Source organism: Mesoplodon densirostris, chromosome 2, assembly GCF_025265405.1.
Source record: "Mesoplodon densirostris isolate mMesDen1 chromosome 2, mMesDen1 primary haplotype, whole genome shotgun sequence".
NCBI lineage: Eukaryota > Metazoa > Chordata > Mammalia > Artiodactyla > Ziphiidae > Mesoplodon > Mesoplodon densirostris.
The window spans coordinates 191,675,297-191,693,135 of record NC_082662.1 but is presented as its reverse complement, the minus strand read 5'-3'; the positions used below and the strand labels follow the sequence as shown (position 1 = coordinate 191,693,135).

General features: G+C 60.9%; 1 protein-coding gene across 1 annotated transcript in view; it reads left to right on the top strand.

The window, feature by feature from the left end:
• Window positions 1-17,439, top strand: part of CACNA1S (calcium voltage-gated channel subunit alpha1 S) — a 60,213-nt gene extending 42,774 nt beyond the window's left edge. Inside the window, exons 29-44 of the mRNA XM_060088688.1 lie at window positions 5,488-5,544; window positions 6,368-6,496; window positions 6,657-6,722; window positions 7,398-7,489; window positions 8,083-8,242; window positions 9,223-9,350; window positions 10,345-10,441; window positions 10,757-10,859; window positions 11,611-11,712; window positions 11,960-12,084; window positions 13,673-13,801; window positions 14,469-14,719; window positions 15,844-15,929; window positions 16,672-16,763; window positions 16,942-17,070; window positions 17,188-17,439. Of these exons, the coding sequence (XP_059944671.1) occupies window positions 5,488-5,544; window positions 6,368-6,496; window positions 6,657-6,722; window positions 7,398-7,489; window positions 8,083-8,242; window positions 9,223-9,350; window positions 10,345-10,441; window positions 10,757-10,859; window positions 11,611-11,712; window positions 11,960-12,084; window positions 13,673-13,801; window positions 14,469-14,719; window positions 15,844-15,929; window positions 16,672-16,763; window positions 16,942-17,070; window positions 17,188-17,439 (1,998 nt within the window). The remainder of the gene's footprint in view (window positions 1-5,487; window positions 5,545-6,367; window positions 6,497-6,656; window positions 6,723-7,397; window positions 7,490-8,082; window positions 8,243-9,222; window positions 9,351-10,344; window positions 10,442-10,756; window positions 10,860-11,610; window positions 11,713-11,959; window positions 12,085-13,672; window positions 13,802-14,468; window positions 14,720-15,843; window positions 15,930-16,671; window positions 16,764-16,941; window positions 17,071-17,187) is intronic.
• The last annotated feature ends 400 nt before the right edge of the window (window positions 17,440-17,839 follow it).

The window sequence follows — 17,839 nt, the reverse complement described above, 5'->3', positions numbered from 1 at the left end:
TGGCGCCATCTGAAGGGGTTCCTGAAGGAAAGGGAGGTGGGAGCAAGCAACACAGGCAGGGCTGCTGCCGGAAGGGCGCAGGGGGGAGACGAATAAACAGAAGGTTCGGGGCGCGCGGAGAGGTCCGGTTAGTAGAAGCACACGAGCGTGCAGACCTCGTGTCGCCGGCAGTGTGGGCGCCGCCGGAGGTCTGTGAACAGGGCCGTGGAAGGGTGAAAGCTACGCTTCTAAAGCGTTACCCTGGAGGCGGAGGGCGGAGGTGAGAGCGGCTGCAAGCAGGGGGCACAGTTTGGGAGGCGGTGGTTCATCGACTCCTCAAGTACTGAGCGCCTCCCACGGGCTAGAGGGACAGCAAGGGACAAGAGCCCCGGGGCGGGGCGGGGGGGGGGTGCGAACGGACAGTGCAAGTGAATCTGTCGCGTGTCGCGTGGCCGGTGTGGCCAGCGCGTGTAATGAAGAAAACTCAAGCAGGTGGAGCCTTTGAGAGAGGGGAATGGGAGGTAGCGTCGGGTGGTACTGAGCACAGCCCTGCATGAAGCACAGGGTGGGCTGCGCGGGGTGGGGGGTGAGATGGGGAGTGCGCAGGCCTGGGTAGGGAGCTCGGAGCACGTGGGCCGGCTGAGGACCAGCGGGAGGCCTGGCGGCTGGGTGAGGAGTGAGCGGTGAGGTGAGCTCAGAGAGAGGGCGGGGGCCCTGGAGAGCCACACTTCTGACCCTGGGGGGAGATGAGAGCCCCGGGGGTGTTTACACCTTGTCTGACCTCAGTTCTCAGAGGATCCCTTGGGCTGCTGTGCTGACAGCAAGCTGTAGGGGACACTAAGGGCCACCCGGGGGGCGGTCAGGGGAGGAGACGTAGCCAGCAGCTGGATGTGCTTGCAGCCCTGAGCTGATAGGATTTGCTGATGAACTTGATTCAGGGTGAGAGGAAAACTAATCCACGGTGAGTACAAGGATTTTGCCCAAGAAACTGAGCTTCCATTTGCTGTGACGTGCCAACTCCCAGAGGAGCAGGCGTGGGGCGGACACCAAGGGTCCCGCTTGGGGCGTGACCACTCAGGACGCTTGCAGGGCATCCGGATGGAGACACTGTAGCAGGCTTGGATTTATGACCCTGGCGCCCGCAGAGGCTGCTCAGGCTGGGGATCTAAGTCGGAGACCACTGGAGGAACTGGCATTTAGAGTCGTGGGAGGGGGTGAGACCAGCCACGGAGAGAAGAGGTTATTTAGAGAGCGGAGGTCCGGAGGCCGCGCCCGTCGGTGTCCCTCCTGGGAGCCCGGCCGACAGTCACACAGGAATCTCGGGGAAGGACGCCCGGCTGGAGTGGGCCGAGGAGAGGCAGGGCCTCTCTGTGAGCCTGGACAGTTCTCTCTTTTTGCTACAAAGAGAAATGGCTTAGAAGGTGGAGGAGAGCGTGCAGCCTAGGAGAGTCTTCTTGAAAATGGGAGAAATTAGAGCACGCCCTGGGCTCATGGGAGGATCAGGCAGTACAGGGGCGACTGCAGGAGCTAAGCCCTTGGGTGAGAGGGCAGGAGACCCTGTGTCCCGGGGAGGGCTGGCTCTGGGAATGGCAGTTCACCCCCGGAGCACGAGGGGTTCCATGAGAGTTGGGGTGGACGTGAGGACGGGCAGGAGAGCCCACGGCTCCGGGAGGTGCAGCGGGGCGAGGGGAGTGCCGCCCCGGGCCCTGGGAAGGAAGGCGCCAAGGAGAAGAAGGATGGGGGGCCACCTCCACGATTCTGCTCTGGTGCTGGGGTTTGGGTGCTGGTGTGCACGTGCGGACGAGCCGCGCGTCATTGGAAACGCAGGCCAGGAACCGAGGGTCACTGACTCCAGAAGGTGGCAGCCGCCCCATCAAGGAAGGGAGGGGGTGGCCGAAGCCTGGGGGGTTGAGGCTCCGCAGCATTCCAGCTGGCAAGGCCATGGGGCTTGGGACCAGAGAGCCATCCGTGAGCTGCGGGGTGACAGACAGCAGACTGGGGGACTGGAGCCAGTTACAAGGATGGAGCAGGGCTGCAGGGCCAGGAAATCAAGGAGGCCAGTTCAGGAAACAGCTTCGCCGGAGTCTGGGGGGAGGCGGTTACTAGAGGGTAGCAGACCCCCTTCAGTCTTTTTCTTCTTTAACATCTTTATTGGAGTATAATTGCTTTACAATGATGTGTTAGTTTTTGCTTTCTAACAAAGTGAATCAGCTATACGTAAACATATATCCCCATATCCCCTCCCTCTTGCGTCTCCCTCCCACCCTCCCTATCCCTCCCCTCTAGGTGGTCACAAAGCACCGAGCTGATCTCCCTGTGTTATGCGGCTGCTTCCCACTAGCTATCTACCTTACGTTTGGTAGTGTATATATGTCCATGCCACTCTCTCACTTCGTCCCAGCTTACCCTTCCCCCTCCCCGTGTCCTCAAGTCCATTCTCTACATCTGCATCTTTATTCCTGTCCTGCCCCTAGGTTCTTCAGAACCTTTTTTTTTTATATAAGATTCCATATATGTGTGTTAGCATACGGTATTTGTTTTTCTCTTTCTGACTTACTTCACTCTGTATGACAGACTCTAGGTCCATCCACCTCATTACAAATAGCTCAATTTCATTTCTTTTTACGGCTGAGTAATATTCCATTGTATATATGTGCCACATCTTCTTTACCCATTCATCTGTCGATGGACACTTAGGTTGCTTCCATGTCCTGGCTATTGTAAATAGAGCCGCAATGAACATTGTGGTACATGACTCTTTTTGAATTATGGTTTTCTCAGGGTATATGCCCAGCAGTGGGATTGCTGGGTCGAATGGTAATCCTATTTTTAGTTTTTTAAGGAACCGCCATACTGTTCTCCATAGCGGCTGTATCAATTTACATTCCCACCAACAGTGCAAGAGGGTTCCCTTTTCTCCACACCCTCTCCAGCATTTACTGTTTGTAGATTTTTTGATGATGGCCCTTCTGACCAGTGTCAGGTGATACCTCATTGTAGTTTTGATTTGCATTTCTCTAATGATTAGTGATGTAGAGCATCCTTTCATGTGTTTGTTGGCCATCTGTATGTCTTCTTTGGAGAAATATCTATTTAGATCTTCTGCCCATTTTTGGATTGGGTTGTTTGTTTTTTTGATATTGAGCTGCATGAGCTGCCTGTATATTTTGGAGATTGATCCTTGGTCAGTTGCTTTGTTTGCAAATATTTTCTCCCATTCATTTTGAGGAAACGGAGGCTGTGGGTGGAGCCAGCATGGAGGAGGGAAGAGACCGCTGAGGAAACTGTTAGGGTCTCACAGGAGGTAGAAAAGGGTGCGATTCAGAGCCCTGGGAAAAGATGAGTGTAAGACAGAAGCCGTGAGGAATGCAAAGTGTGAAAGGGGGCAGGGTGTGGGGGAGGAGGGCAGGCGGCGTCCATGCTGGGTGCCTCGAGGGCATCTGAGGAGCAGGCAGAGTCCTTGGGGAGGGAGGGCCGTGGGTGTGACAGTGTGACTTGCCTCTGAGGGACAGCTGCTGTCATGAACCCACCGCAGGAAGCTGATGGGGCTGCCACACTGCCAGGAGGCAGGGGTCTGAGTCTGGGCGGGGGGATGGGGGTGGTGGTGAGTGCCCAGTTTCTCCCTGGAGTCATGCTTGGCAGCCCTCAGGCCTGGAACAAGGGGTCAGATACCGGGATCGTTGTGGTCTTGAGGGCCGGCTCGTTGGGTCTCAGTACAAGTAGCCAGTATGTGAGCCCAGGAGCTGGCCCAGGAGAGACAGAGGGGATGAGGCCTGGGGGTGGGATGAAAAGCAGCAGGGTGTGGGCGGGGGGGGGTTCTGCCAGAGGGCAGGATCCCAGAGGTGGAGCCCTGCAGGGTGGCCTCGCTGAGGATCTGAAGCTGAGGTGGCTGCCGGGTGAAGGAGGGGAGCAGGGGACAGGGAGGGGCAGGTCCCAGAGCCAGAGGTTGAAGTCCCAAGGCGTTCCCCTCCCCCCACCCCCAGAGTGCCTGCCAGGGGCAGCCGGGAGGAGAGGCGTGGGGAAGAGCATCCTGTATCCAAGCAGGCCCGGAGGGGGCGGGCCGAGGGGGGCAGGCTGCCTTCTGGGCAAACCAGGGCACCTGCTGGGAAATAGCCCCCAAAGGCCCCAGGGTCTGAGAGCAGCACTTCTCACCAGCGCAGTCTCAGCTCAAATTACAAATTACTTCTTGGAGTTTTGAGGTCTGTGATGGGGAGTCTGGGGTACATCAGAGCAGTGTCTTTGGTGCAGGAGGGCCGAGGGCGTTGTTGGTCACCTTTTGGTTTTTAGGGACAGCAGATGCCCCTAACCAGGACTGTTTGCTTGAAGTCATGTTAATACTTTGAATTAAAATACTGATTTATATTCCTGTCGTATATACCGGGGAGCAGACTAGGGCGGCACCATCCGTTAGCACTCTCTGCAATCCCGGTTCTGCTCCATCCAGTGCAGTAGCCACGAGCTGCAAGTGTCTACTGGTCACTTGAAATGTGGCCAGTGCAACTGAGGAGATGAATTTCTAAGTCTATGTAATTTTCACTGTAACCCAAAGAGCCACGTGTGGCTGGTGGTACCATGTTGGCTGCACAGGCCTGGAACGTGGCTTGTTACCCCTGGCTGCATATGAAATCACCTGGGGTGCATTTACACCCGGAAGCCAGGCCCAGGCCCCAGGAGCTGACTTACTCGGCCGGGGTGGGGACCCAGCATTCTGATGCCCAGCCTGGGCTGAGAACCAGTGTTCCAGGTGAAAGCTGCCCTGGAGAACGCTGCTTGGTGGGGAAATAGCATACTGGGAACCAGTCCCCCCACAAGTAATTAGGAGATAAAGCAATGATTCCCCATCCCAGGACTCCAGAAACAGGGCTTCTCCTGAAATGTGGCCCAAGGGAGGAGCTCATAGTAAACAGGAACAAAGGCCACTCCCCGCACCCCGTGCCCACCCTTTAAGGGCCCGGCCCTGAGATGGAAGCCTAGGTCCTGCTCCCAGGTGGGGAGCTGGGGCGTGTGGGCAGAGATGCATCTGCTGGGGGGTCTCAGACTCCCCCAGAGGGCCTTTGCCACAGAGGATGGGACCCCGGTAAGGGCCTCAGCAGCACAAGGGAGCTGGCCAGCACCCCTGGACTCAGGAGACAGGGGTGTGACTCCCCTTGTGACCATGAGCAGGTACTTTCCCACGTGCCGCCCCCCATACGGCCCCAGCATCACAGACCCCAGACACACAGGTTGCATCTTGGAGGCGAGAAGGGACCTGCCCGTCTTCGGTCTTCCCTCCTCTCCTTGCTCCCTTGCCCCCAGCCTGTGGCCTCACTGTCCCCACAGCTTCGTCCTCAACACCCACCCGCCCGACCCTGACCGGCAGCCGCTAGGGGCCTCTCACCCCCTGCCTCTCTGCCTTGTTCTCTCTTTAACTCTTATGGGGTCTGTCCTCTCTGACGCCTCTCCTCACCGCCCTCCCACCGTGTCCCTCCTCTCTCTCCTCCCCCCACCCCCTCCTCTCTCTCTCCACAGACTTTCCTGGCCTCCAGCGGGGGACTGTATTGCCTGGGTGGCAGCTGCGGGAACGTTGTAATTCCAGGCTGCATGAGCCTGCAGGGCTCGCCCGCCAGCTCTGCCCTGCAGCGTGCATGCTCGGGCCTGGCTGCTGGACTGCATGGGGCAGACGCACTCAGGGCCCCCTGCCCCAAGCAGGCCCCAGAGGGTCCGGGTGGGGACGGGTGGGAGCTCTGTGCTACTAGAATGTGCATGGATGCAGTGGCTTTCTCGGAGCCCTGGGAAACAGGGCTTCTGTGCTGTTGGGAACATCCAGAGAGAACTGGGTGATACAGAACCTTAGTGACAGGTCACCAGCATCAAGCCTGTGGGGACACGGGACGCCGGGCAGGGGGCTCTCCCTGGCGGAGTCATCCAGTGTCTAAGGCTGGCACGTGGGCAGAGACCTCCCGGCTTGGGACAGTCCTGTGTGGGGCAGGGTGTGGCCACTGAATTGATGGCCGCAGAGCAGCTGAGCTTCTGGGAGGCACTGGGTGGACACTAGGGGAGGGGCGGGAGAGCTGCCAGGGTCCTCGGCTGAGTGGCAGCTCGGGGAGGAGGTGGGATGAGGCAGGAGCCCCAGAAGAGCCGGCGCCGGGCCTGGCCGCCGCCTCCCCGGGGGCAGAATCGCTGTCCACGCCGCGCACTGCTTGGCGCCCAGCCCGCCTCACCACCAGCGGAGCAGGCCCGGGGCCCTGAGCGCCCCCGGGAGGGCCAGCACGAGTGCTCAGCAGGGGCCGCGGGGCGGGCTGGGAGTCCCCCACCACGACTCTACCGCGCACTCTGCCCCGCCCTGCCTGCCTGCCGTCCGTCACCCCCTGCCCCGGCCCCAGACTGATCCTGGGGCTGCGCCCCGCAGGACCCCGACGAGAGCGCCCGCATCTCCAGCGCCTTCTTCCGCCTGTTCCGTGTCATGAGGCTGATCAAGCTGCTGAGCCGCGCGGAGGGCGTGCGCACGCTGCTGTGGACCTTCATCAAGTCCTTCCAGGTGTGCGGCCCCGCCCACCCACGGGGTTTGCTCTGCGGGGGCCGCGGGGACGTCCGTGCCGCCCAGGCCGCGGGGTCCCGGTGAACATGAACGAAGGCAGGGCAGGGCTGCGGGGCAGGCGGCGGAGCCCTGCGCCCTGAGCCTCCGTCGTCGCCCGCAGGCCCTGCCCTACGTGGCTCTGCTCATCGTCATGCTCTTCTTTATCTACGCGGTCATCGGCATGCAGGTGAGTGAGGGGCGGGGGTGGGGGGGAGCCTCTGGAGGCCTGGCGGGCGTGCAGCCTGGACCTTCCCCCGTCCTGCCTCCCGGCAGCCCTGGGCTCAGCTGCAGGACCAGAGAAGGAGGTGGTCCCCAGACGGCGCAGCGTTAGTCAAGCAGAAGCAGCGCGGGGCGTGGAGCGGGGGGAGGCTTTGTGGGCAGACGGACAAGGCCCCGTCAGAGGTTCGGGTGGTCTCGGCCTGCGTTCTCCTGGAGCACCCTGCTCCCCACATTGAGTCCCTGACTGGCTTTTGGTTAGGAGAACTGGCCACCCCTCCAGATTTCTTTGGCTTGAGGGGAAGAACTTCACCCAACCTTGATAATACAGGTGACCCTTGAACAGCACAGGTTTCAACTGCGCGTGTCCACGTATACGCGATTGTTTTGGTAAATACGTACTACAGTACCACACGATTTGCGGTTGTTTGAACCGTGGAGGCGGAGCCCCGGATACGGAGGGCCCAAGGGCTGACTGTAAAGTTATACCCCTGCGATGTGCAAGGGCCAACTGCAGCCCAGTTCGTCTGGCTTCAGGTCTGACGGGGCCTGAAGTGGAGGGGATTTGGAGGAAGTAGGGGGCAGTGGGAGACGGGCTGGGGGAGACCTGTGCGGGTGCCACTGTCGCGGGCTTCCTGATCTGCAGATGCTCGGGAAGATTGCCCTGGTGGACGGGACCCAGATCAACCGGAACAACAACTTCCAGACCTTCCCGCAGGCCGTGCTGCTGCTGTTCAGGCAAGAGGCCCCAGCTGTCCCCGCCCCTCCTCTAGTCTGGGGGGCAGGCTGGCTTCATGTGTGTGGGCCCAGCGCGCCGAAGCGCCAAGGCTCTGCTGTCCTTTTTGGAGGCTCACCCACGTACAGCCAGAGCCACTGTTTAAATCGTTTTTGCGCGAGTGGCCCTCGTCTTCACTGTGCCCTGGGGGTCGAAAAGGAGGCAGCCGGTCCTGAGTGGGTCCTGCAGATCGCCCCACCCTCATTGCACCGAGGCGGGCGACGGAGCTCGAATGTCCCTTGGGGGGAGGGGCAGGCCTCGCCGACCCCGAGTCAGCTCTCTTGCTCTCTTGCTGCCCCAGCGGTGACTTGAGTCCTGGACTGATTTTGCCCCTCTGTCCAGGAAGCCCCCTTTCTTTGTTCAGTTCCTGCCTGTGGTGCCCCACGAAGGATAGAGTTGGGGGGGGACCACACGCAGCCCAGGGGGGCAGTGGGGCCTGGCTCACACTGGGCAGCACGTGAACCCGGGGTCCTCAGGGGCGCCCGGCCTGCTCCCCACGGCGCCCTGCTCCCTGCCGCTGCCCAGAGTGAGAGGCCCACGGCGCCCTGCCTTCCAGGTGTGCCACGGGTGAGGCGTGGCAGGAGATCCTGCTGGCCTGCAGCTACGGGCAGCTGTGCGACCCCGAGTCGGACTACGCCCCGGGGGAGGAGCGCACCTGCGGCACCGACTTCGCCTACTACTACTTCATCAGCTTCTACATGCTCTGTGCCTTCCTGGTGAGGCCCGAGGGCGGGGCGGCCGGGCTGCGGGGAGATGCGCCGAGGCAGGGTGACACCCACGCACACCCCCTCCCGCCTCCCGTCGCCTCTGTCTCTCCAGGGACCTAGCTCAGGGACTCAGGAGACGGGACTCTGGCTAGGGTGTCCCTGTTCTGGTCATCCTGGGTGTGGCTTCGTTTTCTGAGTGCGTTTGCATGCTCCAGAGGAGTTGCTAAGAGCTTGGCCCTTTTTTGCTGTTGTTGTTAGCGATTAGTAATCAAAAGAATTTAGTGAGGCTCTACCCTAAAACAGAGTAAAGTCTATTCCAGTAAAGCCAGTAAATTCCAGTAAAGCCGTTCGCCCCTCCCTCTTCCCTGGAAGAGGCGGTTGCCCCCCAGTGAGGAGGCTGAGACTCCGGAAACGAGGTCCCGAAGGGGGCTCGGAAACAGAGCACAGGTGGCTTTGAGGCTCCAGGGCTGCTGTCTGCACTCGTGGGAGACAGAGAGCCCCCAGCCCCAGGCCCTCGCTCTGCCTTCTTTTTCTTTTCTATGTTCACTAAGACGCTTGCTTGAGCGTCTAACGTTCCCTGGGCTCAGTGCAGGGGACAGAAAGGTGAGCAGGACACAGCCGTAGCCCTGAAGGCGCTCACTGAGTGCCACCTTGCATTTCAAAGGGACACCCAACAATACAGAACAGGCAAGAGCAGCACAGGGGCGTTGATGGCGGGGGGGAGACCAGCGTCCCCCTGGGGGGCAGATGAGAGGATGAGGTTGGGATTTTTAAGGATGAGCCCCAGGAGCCCCGGCAGAGCACACCGCGTCGGCCGGAGCAGAGTGACACAGGCTGTTCGTGTGCGGGATGTAGTCGCCAGAAGGGCTCGGAGGCAGGGCCCAGGCAGGGAGAAGCTACGGACCCCAGACCCCGTGGACACCCCCATTCCCCCCCGCCCCGTGCCACCTGGCTTTCCGAGCAGGGAGCCCACGGTTCTCCTCCTGCAGATCATCAACCTCTTTGTGGCGGTCATCATGGACAACTTTGACTACCTCACACGGGACTGGTCCATCCTGGGCCCTCATCACCTGGACGAGTTCAAGGCCATCTGGGCAGAGTATGACCCAGAGGCTAAGTGAGTCCCTCCTGCAGGCTCTGTACTGGGCCCTCCCTCAACCCTCCACTCCTGTGGTCTAGACCCCATCCTGGAGTCCGACAGCAAGTCCCTCTCCAGTCGAGAAGGAGAGGGCTGCCCCTCCCTTTATTATCCGAGGGCCCGGATCAGAGACTTGGAGTTCCTCAGGGTTGGGAGGGATCCTACAGCCTCCCAGGGCAGAAGCCCCCTTGCCTTTATTGGGAGATGGTCATCCAACTTCGCTTGGATGATTCTAGGAGCAGGGAACTCACTACCTCCCCAGGCAGTTTAGGCCCCGGCTACTCAGAGTGTGGTCCACTGACCAAGAAGCTGAGCTCTATAAAGATGCAGAGCCTCCCCACCACCTCCCCAGCCTCACCCCAGAATGACGGAATCAGAATCTGCATTGCTGTTAACCTGGCCCTCGGGGCATTCGGGTGCACTTTAACACTGGGAAGCACAGCTGCCTTACCTTCTTTCTAAGAAGGTAGTAAGCTCCCATTCGATGACTGTTTCCCAGGTGTCAGGTGCTGTGCTGACCACGACATGCATTATCTCACTTAATCTCCCAACCTATGACACGGTCTCCAGCTCCCTACCAGTCCCTGGAAGTGAGCTTCCACCTCCCTTGATCCATACCCTCTACTTCTATTAATACATCCCAAGAGCCCCCAGGCAGCTTGACTAAAACCCAGCGAAAGCTCCACCACGGGAGAAATGAGGTCCGGATTCCAGCCCGGAGATCCCATGTCTGAGGGGATTCTGGCCTCTTACCACCCCCCAAAAAAGAGAGCCCATTCCTGGTGGTGGGCAACAGTGAATTCAAACATCGTTTCTTCTTTAAAACGGACACTCAGCTTCCACTCCCTAAGCATGGTTGGAAATCAGGAAGCGTCCCCCTGTCTCCTGGCTCCCCTGCCCTCGGCCCTTTGCTGAGCAGGAAGGGAGGTCGGGGTGGGGCTGCCAGGTGCACGGGTCTGGTGTCCTCCCTCAGGGGCAGAATCAAACACCTGGACGTGGTGACCCTGCTGCGAAGGATCCAGCCCCCTCTGGGCTTCGGGAAGTTCTGCCCCCACAGGGTAGCATGTAAGGTAACCAGAGCTGCCAGCGACGGGTGCCCCCCACCTGGCCTACACCCCCGGGAGGAAGAGGCACAGGGGCCCTGGGGCAGGGACACTGGCGAGGGCCCGACTGGGTGAGTCATTTTAGAGCAGTCGTCTCCTGGGTCCCCGCATCCCTGGGACCTAAACTCTCAACAGTGTCTCCAATTCATCCTCCCCTCTGTCACGGAGGGCGTCCTGCTCATCCTCACCCCAGCGCCCCTCCCCTGCCGGGCCCCAGACCGGGTGAGGATGACCCCCTGGCTCAGGGGTCCCGGCCTGGCAGTGAGCCCCCTCTCTGCACAGCGGCTGGTGGGCATGAACATGCCTCTGAACAGCGATGGCACCGTCACCTTCAACGCCACTCTCTTCGCCCTGGTCCGCACAGCGCTCAAGATCAAGACGGAAGGTGCGGGCAGTCCCCTCCTCTCAGGGGCTGAGTTTTCTAGCGGATTCTACCAGAATCTGAGCTAAAGGTCGGAATCAAGAGTCACGGGGAGAAGCAGAGGGGGGACCCAGGCCATGGCCACAACGTTCTCATGCCCCTCAGGGCACAGCGGGAGCCCCCAAATTCTGCAGGGCAAAGGCCACCAAGGCTCTGTTCCCACACAGCCGGGTCTGATGCGGGTGGGCCAGGGAGTGGCGGGGTGAGCACGGGGGTGGGACCCCCCGGGATCTGCTGGACCGCCGCTGGGTTCGCACAGGGCCCCACTGAACCTGCAGGCCTCCCTGCCGGGAGGACAGACGGGATGGGAGGGGGGAGGAGATGGGGGTGTCCCTCACGCAGGGACCCAGCGGCATCAGAGCTACCGCCCAGGTGAGCCGGACCATCGCAGGCATGCAGCAGAGGAGCAGGAAGGCTGCCTGGAGGAGGCGGGACAGACCACGGGGTGTGGGGGATGGAGGGCTGCTGGGCGGGCGGAGGGGAGGATGGGAGGCGAGAGCCACTCCAATCAGCCACTCCAGGTGCTGGGAGCCGAGGCCTGTGGGGAGTGCATATGTGACCCGAGGGTCGGGCCGCCCCAGGGGAACAGCGATGCCCTCCCCACAAAGCAGCCGCCACAAGGGAAAACCCAGCCAACATTTGCTGAGCGAGAGGTTCGGGGAGTGCTAGGTGGCTTTGTCAGGTGCGGTTGGCTTGGCCTGTCCCTTGCCCCCAGGTAACTTCGAACAGGCCAATGAGGAGCTGCGGACCATCATCAAGAAGATCTGGAAGAGGACCAGCATGAAGCTCCTGGACCAGCTCATCCCTCCCATAGGAGGTGGGTGCCGCTTTCGGAGACCAGAGGCGGCCGAGGACAGGGGAAAGGTCGCTTCCAGGGAGCCCCATGGGAGTCTGAGAGCAGCCTGGCCCTCCGTGAATGCCTTGGGTGGACCCCATGGCAGTCATCGGGGTCACATCTGCAAGCAGAGGAGGGGGCGCGAGGGGCACCTGGACCCGGCTACGTTTGGCCCGCACGCTGACTCCAGCCTCAGATGCCCACCGGCCCCTGTTGCCCCCCCTTGCAGATGACGAGGTGACGGTGGGGAAGTTCTACGCCACGTTTCTCATCCAGGAGCACTTCCGGAAGTTCATGAGGCGCCAGGAGGAATATTATGGGTACCGGCCCAAGAAGGACACCGTGCAGATCCAGGTAAGCCCATGCCGAGCACCAGGGAGCTCCAATGCTGAGATGGTCTCGAGACTCCAGCTCCTTCTCTGTGTCCCTGGGGGCAGTGGTGGAGGCAGAGAGGGCAGGACGGAGCCGGGATGAGTAGGGGGAGAGATGACAGCTCTGGATGGAAGATGCTTCGACCTCGAGGGAAGAACCAGGAGCCCTTCCAGCCCTGGATGCTACGACCCAAAACCATGGTCCTGTCCCCTGAACACAAGGCAGAGATTGAGGTTAGATGAAAGCAGTGGTCTCCAAAGAGGACAGGCTTCCTGGGGGAGGGGAGGTGCTTGAGAGGACCCATTGGGTACGCAAAGAAACGTAGAGCTTTGGGTCATCTTGCCTGTTTTTTTTTTTTTTTTTTTTTTTTTTTTTTTTTTTGCGGTATGCGGGCCTCTCACTGTTGTGGCCTCCCCCGCTGCGGAGCACAGGCTCCGGACGCGCAGGCTCCGGACGCGCAGGCTCAGCGGCCATGGCTCACGGGCCCAGCCGCTCCGTGGCATATGGGATCCTCCCAAACCGGGGCACGAACCCGTATCTCCTGCATCGGCAGGCGGACTCTCAACCACTTGCGCCACCAGGGAGGCCCCATCTTGCCTGTTTTTAATTGCAATTTTTTATGTTAAGTATAACGCACCTAAAGGATACATTCAAAAAATATTCACGTATTTGCGCTGTGTGTTCAAAAACGTATCTCAATTTTTACTTTGAAACGATCTCACAATTTTAAAAGTTGCATGTATGATACAAAAAAAATTTCCTTTCTGAACCGTTTTGAGAGTCATTCCCATCAACCCAGAACAGGTCAGCGTGCATTTCCTGCCAACAAGGGCCTTCTCCTCCATAACCCTCCTACGTAACCACGATGCAGCCACTAAAATCAGGAAACTGAGGCATTCGTCCCATGGAATCCTCAGGCCCCATGCAAGTTGCACCAGTGGTCCCAATAATGTCCTTTATGGCAAAAGGATCGGATCCAGAATCACACAGTGCGTTTAGTTGTCACGTCTCTTTAGTCTGTGGTCCCTCAGTCTTTCCTTGAAATGACCTTGACACTTGGAAGAGTCCCAGCCAGCACGTCCCTCGGTCTGGGTTTGTGCAGTATTGCCTCGTGACAGATTGAGGGCTTGCATCTTGGACAGGAATGTCCCAGAAGTGATGCTGCCTTGTCATTGCAAACTGTCAGGTGACACCTATCTTGCTTTGTCCCGTTGCTGGTGATATGAACTTTGATCAGCTCAAAAAATGGTATAAATGTCACGTGCCATCGGAAGAGATCATTTGTCTAAAAGACTGTACTGATGAGAGGATTTCCCAGCCTGGAGGCCTAGGCGGGGGATGAAACCCCCTGTGAGGCCTAGAGAAGATGCCTTGGGAGCCATCAGGGTTTGGACTATCCCGGCGGCCAGAGCAGGAGCCCAGGGGGATCGAATGGGCAGGAGGGGGTGGGGCGGAGCTGGGCCTTCAGGGAAGCCCTGGTTGCCGGGATTAGAAACGGGGGAGGCCGTGAGAAGCAGTGCGTCCTCCCCTCCTGGCCTGGAGGGGCCACTGAGTCCCTCTCTGCCCCCAGGCCGGACTGCGGACCCTTGAGGAAGAAGCAGCCCCTGAGATCCGCCGCACCATCTCGGGAGACCTGACGGCCGAGGAGGAGCTGGAGAGAGCCATGGCGGAGGCCGCGATGGAGGAAGGGATATTCCGGGTGAGTGAAGCCCTGGCCACGCCGGTGTGTGTGCGTTCCAGGCCAGGGAGCGTAAAGGCCGCCCAGAACGGGGGGCTGAGGATACCCGCCGCCCGCACCTCCCAGGACTCTGAACCAACAACCCACCTACTTGAGGTATCACATCCTTCCCACCTTCCTCTGCCCAGCCTCCCCGGCCTCCCCTCCCCACAAGCCTGAGGCAACGTCCATCCATCCGAAGCCCCGCTTATCAGATGCCCCAGCTGCTTCCCGTCTCACCGTCCTCCCTCCTAGAGCTGGAGGGTCCCTCACGACCACCCAGCTGAACCTTCTAGGTTATTCATGAGGAAATGGAGGCCCAGAGAGACCGTCTGAATCCAGTACCGCTCAGCAAGTTACTTTCGGAAGTGGGACTAGAGCCCGTCCTCCAGACTGCCTGGTTCCGGGCTCCCCGACACCCCGCATTTCCCGTCCTGGTGTCTGGTCCCCGTACACTTCTTAGGGGTGTCCCGTGTACCCCATCAAACTGAGCACGCCCTGAGGGCGATGGTCTCTTCTCCGGCCTCACAGCCCGCTCTGTTCTCCTGGGGCCTTGTTCCCGGCGCTGTCTGTCGTCCAGGGTGGCAGCCCCCGCGCATCCATCCCTGGTCCCTGGTCTCAGTCCCTCCCCTGTCCTCCTCGCCCCCAGAGGACCGGAGGCCTGTTTGGCCAGGTGGACAACTTCCTGGAAAGGACCAACTCCCTGCCTCCACACATGGCCAACCAGAGACCCCTCCAGTTTACTGAAACAGAGATGCAGGAGCTGGAGTCGCCCGTCTTCTTGGAGGACTTCCCTCAACATCCAAGCACCAACCCTCTTGCTCGTGCCAACACCAACAATGCCAACGCCAACGTTGCCGGTGGCAACAGCAACCATGGCAACAGCCCAGCATTTTCCAGGTAGTGGTGGCAACCGTCAGCCTGGCATGTAGGGGCTGGGGTGAGACTGGGCAGACATGGTTAGTGGGCTCCGAGCCTTTGGGGGCACCCCGAACTGTGGAGGGTGTGCTTTGCTTGCCTGGCGCCCTTTGGGGTCCAGCCCACGCCTTGCTGCGCAGGAGGCCGGCCTGGACGGCAGAGACGTGTATAGCCAGCAGGGGGCAGCCTCGGGTCAGTGTCGGTCAGTGCCCAGAGGTGCTTTTCTTCCGTGGCCTTGGCGGGTCCCGGAAAGGCACACGTTAGGTTAGAAGGAGAGGGCACATCCTACGAAAGCTGAATTAAGATTCAACCCTTGGCTCTGGGTTCCAGGTGGATCCCATGTCACCAACCCAGGGCTGAATATAACCTGTGATTACATGAGTGTCAGGAAAAACAGCAGGATGAGCAGAGAGGGTCTCGGCCATCGTGGCCTATGGCCTGGGCTCCAAGCAGAGCTTCTATTCTAGACAGAGGGCCCAGGGACTGGGCGTCTCCTTGGCCCGGAGAGGCTGGGTTCCCCCACCTCAGGAATGGGCGGGACAGGGGAGAGGCCAGGGGAACCACTACCTCCCAGGCTGGGGCTACCTGTACCCCCTTCTGGCCTGAGACCCCTCAAATTCAGCCCACAAGTCTTGGAGGGCGCCTGCACGTGGGGTCACCGCGGTGCTGGGTGCTGTGGATGTGCATACCCGGCCCAGCCCCCAGAGGATCGCAGTCTTGTTGGGAGAATGTGCCATGTGATCCGACTGTGACCAAATGATGTCAAAGAGTAGGTCCTGAGCAGGCAGAGGGCCCAGGACCTCACTGGTTAGGGGCATGGAGGAAGCTTCCAGAACTGTGGGCTCTGGGCGGGACCCCCCGCGACCAGATGTCAGGGCTCCCAGGTGACCCATGTGCAACCGAGGTTGAGATGCTGTGTCCTCCGGGGTGTGAGGCCCGAGCTGGGCAGGTGTGGGAGGGGCCAGAGAGCAAAGGGGTGCAGATCGGAGGAGAGGAGGCTGGCCACTCCACAGCGATGGGCCTAGACCCTGAGGGAAACGGTGTGGGGACCACAGAGGGCAGGGGTGGGGGAGCCCGTAGCCCCATCAGCCGTGCTTCCATTTCAGCGTCCACTCTGAAGGGGAGCTCCCAGGGGGCACAGAGACGCCTGCCACCAGAGGAGGAGCCTCCGGCCGGCCCCAGGGGGCCCTGGGTCAGTCTCTCCTGTGTTCCCGAGGGGCTGACCTTCTCCCAGGAAGGCCTGGGGAGCCGCTCTTCTGTCCAGTTGGGGAGCCTGCGGCCGGGAGGGCTGGGAGCCTGTGGCGATGGGAACCAGCTCCTCACCCAGGCAGAGGAAGGGGGCCACCCAGGTGACTGAGGGAGCCGGGGGCGGGTGGTGCACTGTGAAAGGGCCCTCCCTGGCACACCGGGAAGCTCGGACCCCGCCACCCCGCTGAAGACAGCCCTGGACACACTCACTGACACCTCAGCTCTGCCTTTCAGCAGGTGACCTGGCAGCCTCTCAGTGGGCCCTGGACCGCTGTGTGTGACAGTGGGGGCCTGAGGAGGCTGGAGTTCACAGGAGACGAGGGTGCTTGTTGTGTGTACACACATGCACACACACACGCACAGCCACACGCACACACGCACAGTCACACGCACACACGCACAGTCACACGCACACAAACACAAGATCAGCTTGGCCAAAGCGGGTCAGGCTCTGGCCCTGATCCCCTCCCAAACCCACAAGGACAGGGACCAGGGCACATAGAGTTGGGGGGATGGGCAGTGGGGAGTCCTGCCAGGCCTGGGGTGGGCTGGGCCTCGGCATGTGTCACCCTCTAGGACCCCGAGGATCTCAGGGCGGGGCTGACTGGCCAAGGGGAGCTCTGTGGACCCAGGGCTCCCAGCAGGAGTCAGCAGCCCCTCTGGCCCTCGGCCCACCGTGCCCACAGGACCCCACAGCAAGTCCCATGGGGAGAGGCTGGAGGGACAGCTGCCCCGGAGGGCGATACCCGGAGCTCAGGCACCTGCCGCCCCCCGCCAGGTACTGGGCCAGAGGCCGGGGAGCTTGCAGTGGTAATTCAACAGCAGAAGGGACGGGACCCCTGGTCCCCCCCTTCCTGGGGGTCTTGGCTGGGGCTCCCTCTGAAGAGCCGGGGCTTCCTGATCCCAGTGGGCTCCGGCATTCCTGAGGGGTCTTTGCTTCTGTGCACCTGGAACAGCTTGTGGGGACAGAGTCTCTGGTGCCCGAGGAGAGGAGCCCCACCCCAGGGTCCCTGCCCGAGGAAGCGCCCCCCAAGGATCGTTCTCCCGGGTGCCCGGCCCCAGCCATGGCCCAGCTGATCCGAGAGGTGAGGGGGGCTAGGAAGGCACTGGACTGCATCCTGGGGTGACCCTGCAATGGCCTGGGGTGGAGAGGGACTGAGGCTCCGCAGGAAGACCCACCTGGCCGCCTTTCGCGTCTGCAGGCTCTGGTTCGAGGGGGCCTGGACACCTTGGCGGCTGATGCTAACTTCGTCATGGCAACGGGCCACACCCTGGTGGAAGCCTGCCAGATGGAACTGCAGGAAGTGGAGGTGGCAGCCGCCGAGCTTCTGAAGGGACGAGAGACCCTGGAGGGTGTGGCCGGTGCCCAGGGGTGTTGGAGCCTCGCGTCCTCCCTGGGGAGCCTCGACCAGCATCAGGGCTCCCAGGAGACCCTCATTCCCTGCAGGCTGTGAAGGCCACGGGCTTGGAGCCGGCGTGGCCAAGGGTGGGGGGCTGGCGCGGGAGGGTGGGCCCAGCATGGCAGCCCCTCGTCTCAGCAGCTAGACGGACAAACGGACAGGAACCACCCACAAGGTCTGGAGGTAGATGGACAGGCCCTTCTCCCCAGCAAGAGGCGTGATGGGATGGAGCTTCTGGGGTCATTCAAAGAGGCCTGATCAGTGCCAGCAGGACATTAAAGCCTCCAGGCCTGCAACAGGGCACCTGTCTCTGCTCATCTCTTTTGGGGGCCCTTCCACACCCTCCACACGTTCCCCCCCCCGCTCCACGGAGGCCCGTCTGCGTCGTCCTCCTGCAGGAGCAGAGGGGCCACCGTGGAGGAGGCGGTGCTCCTGGACGTCCCCGGGCAGCCCC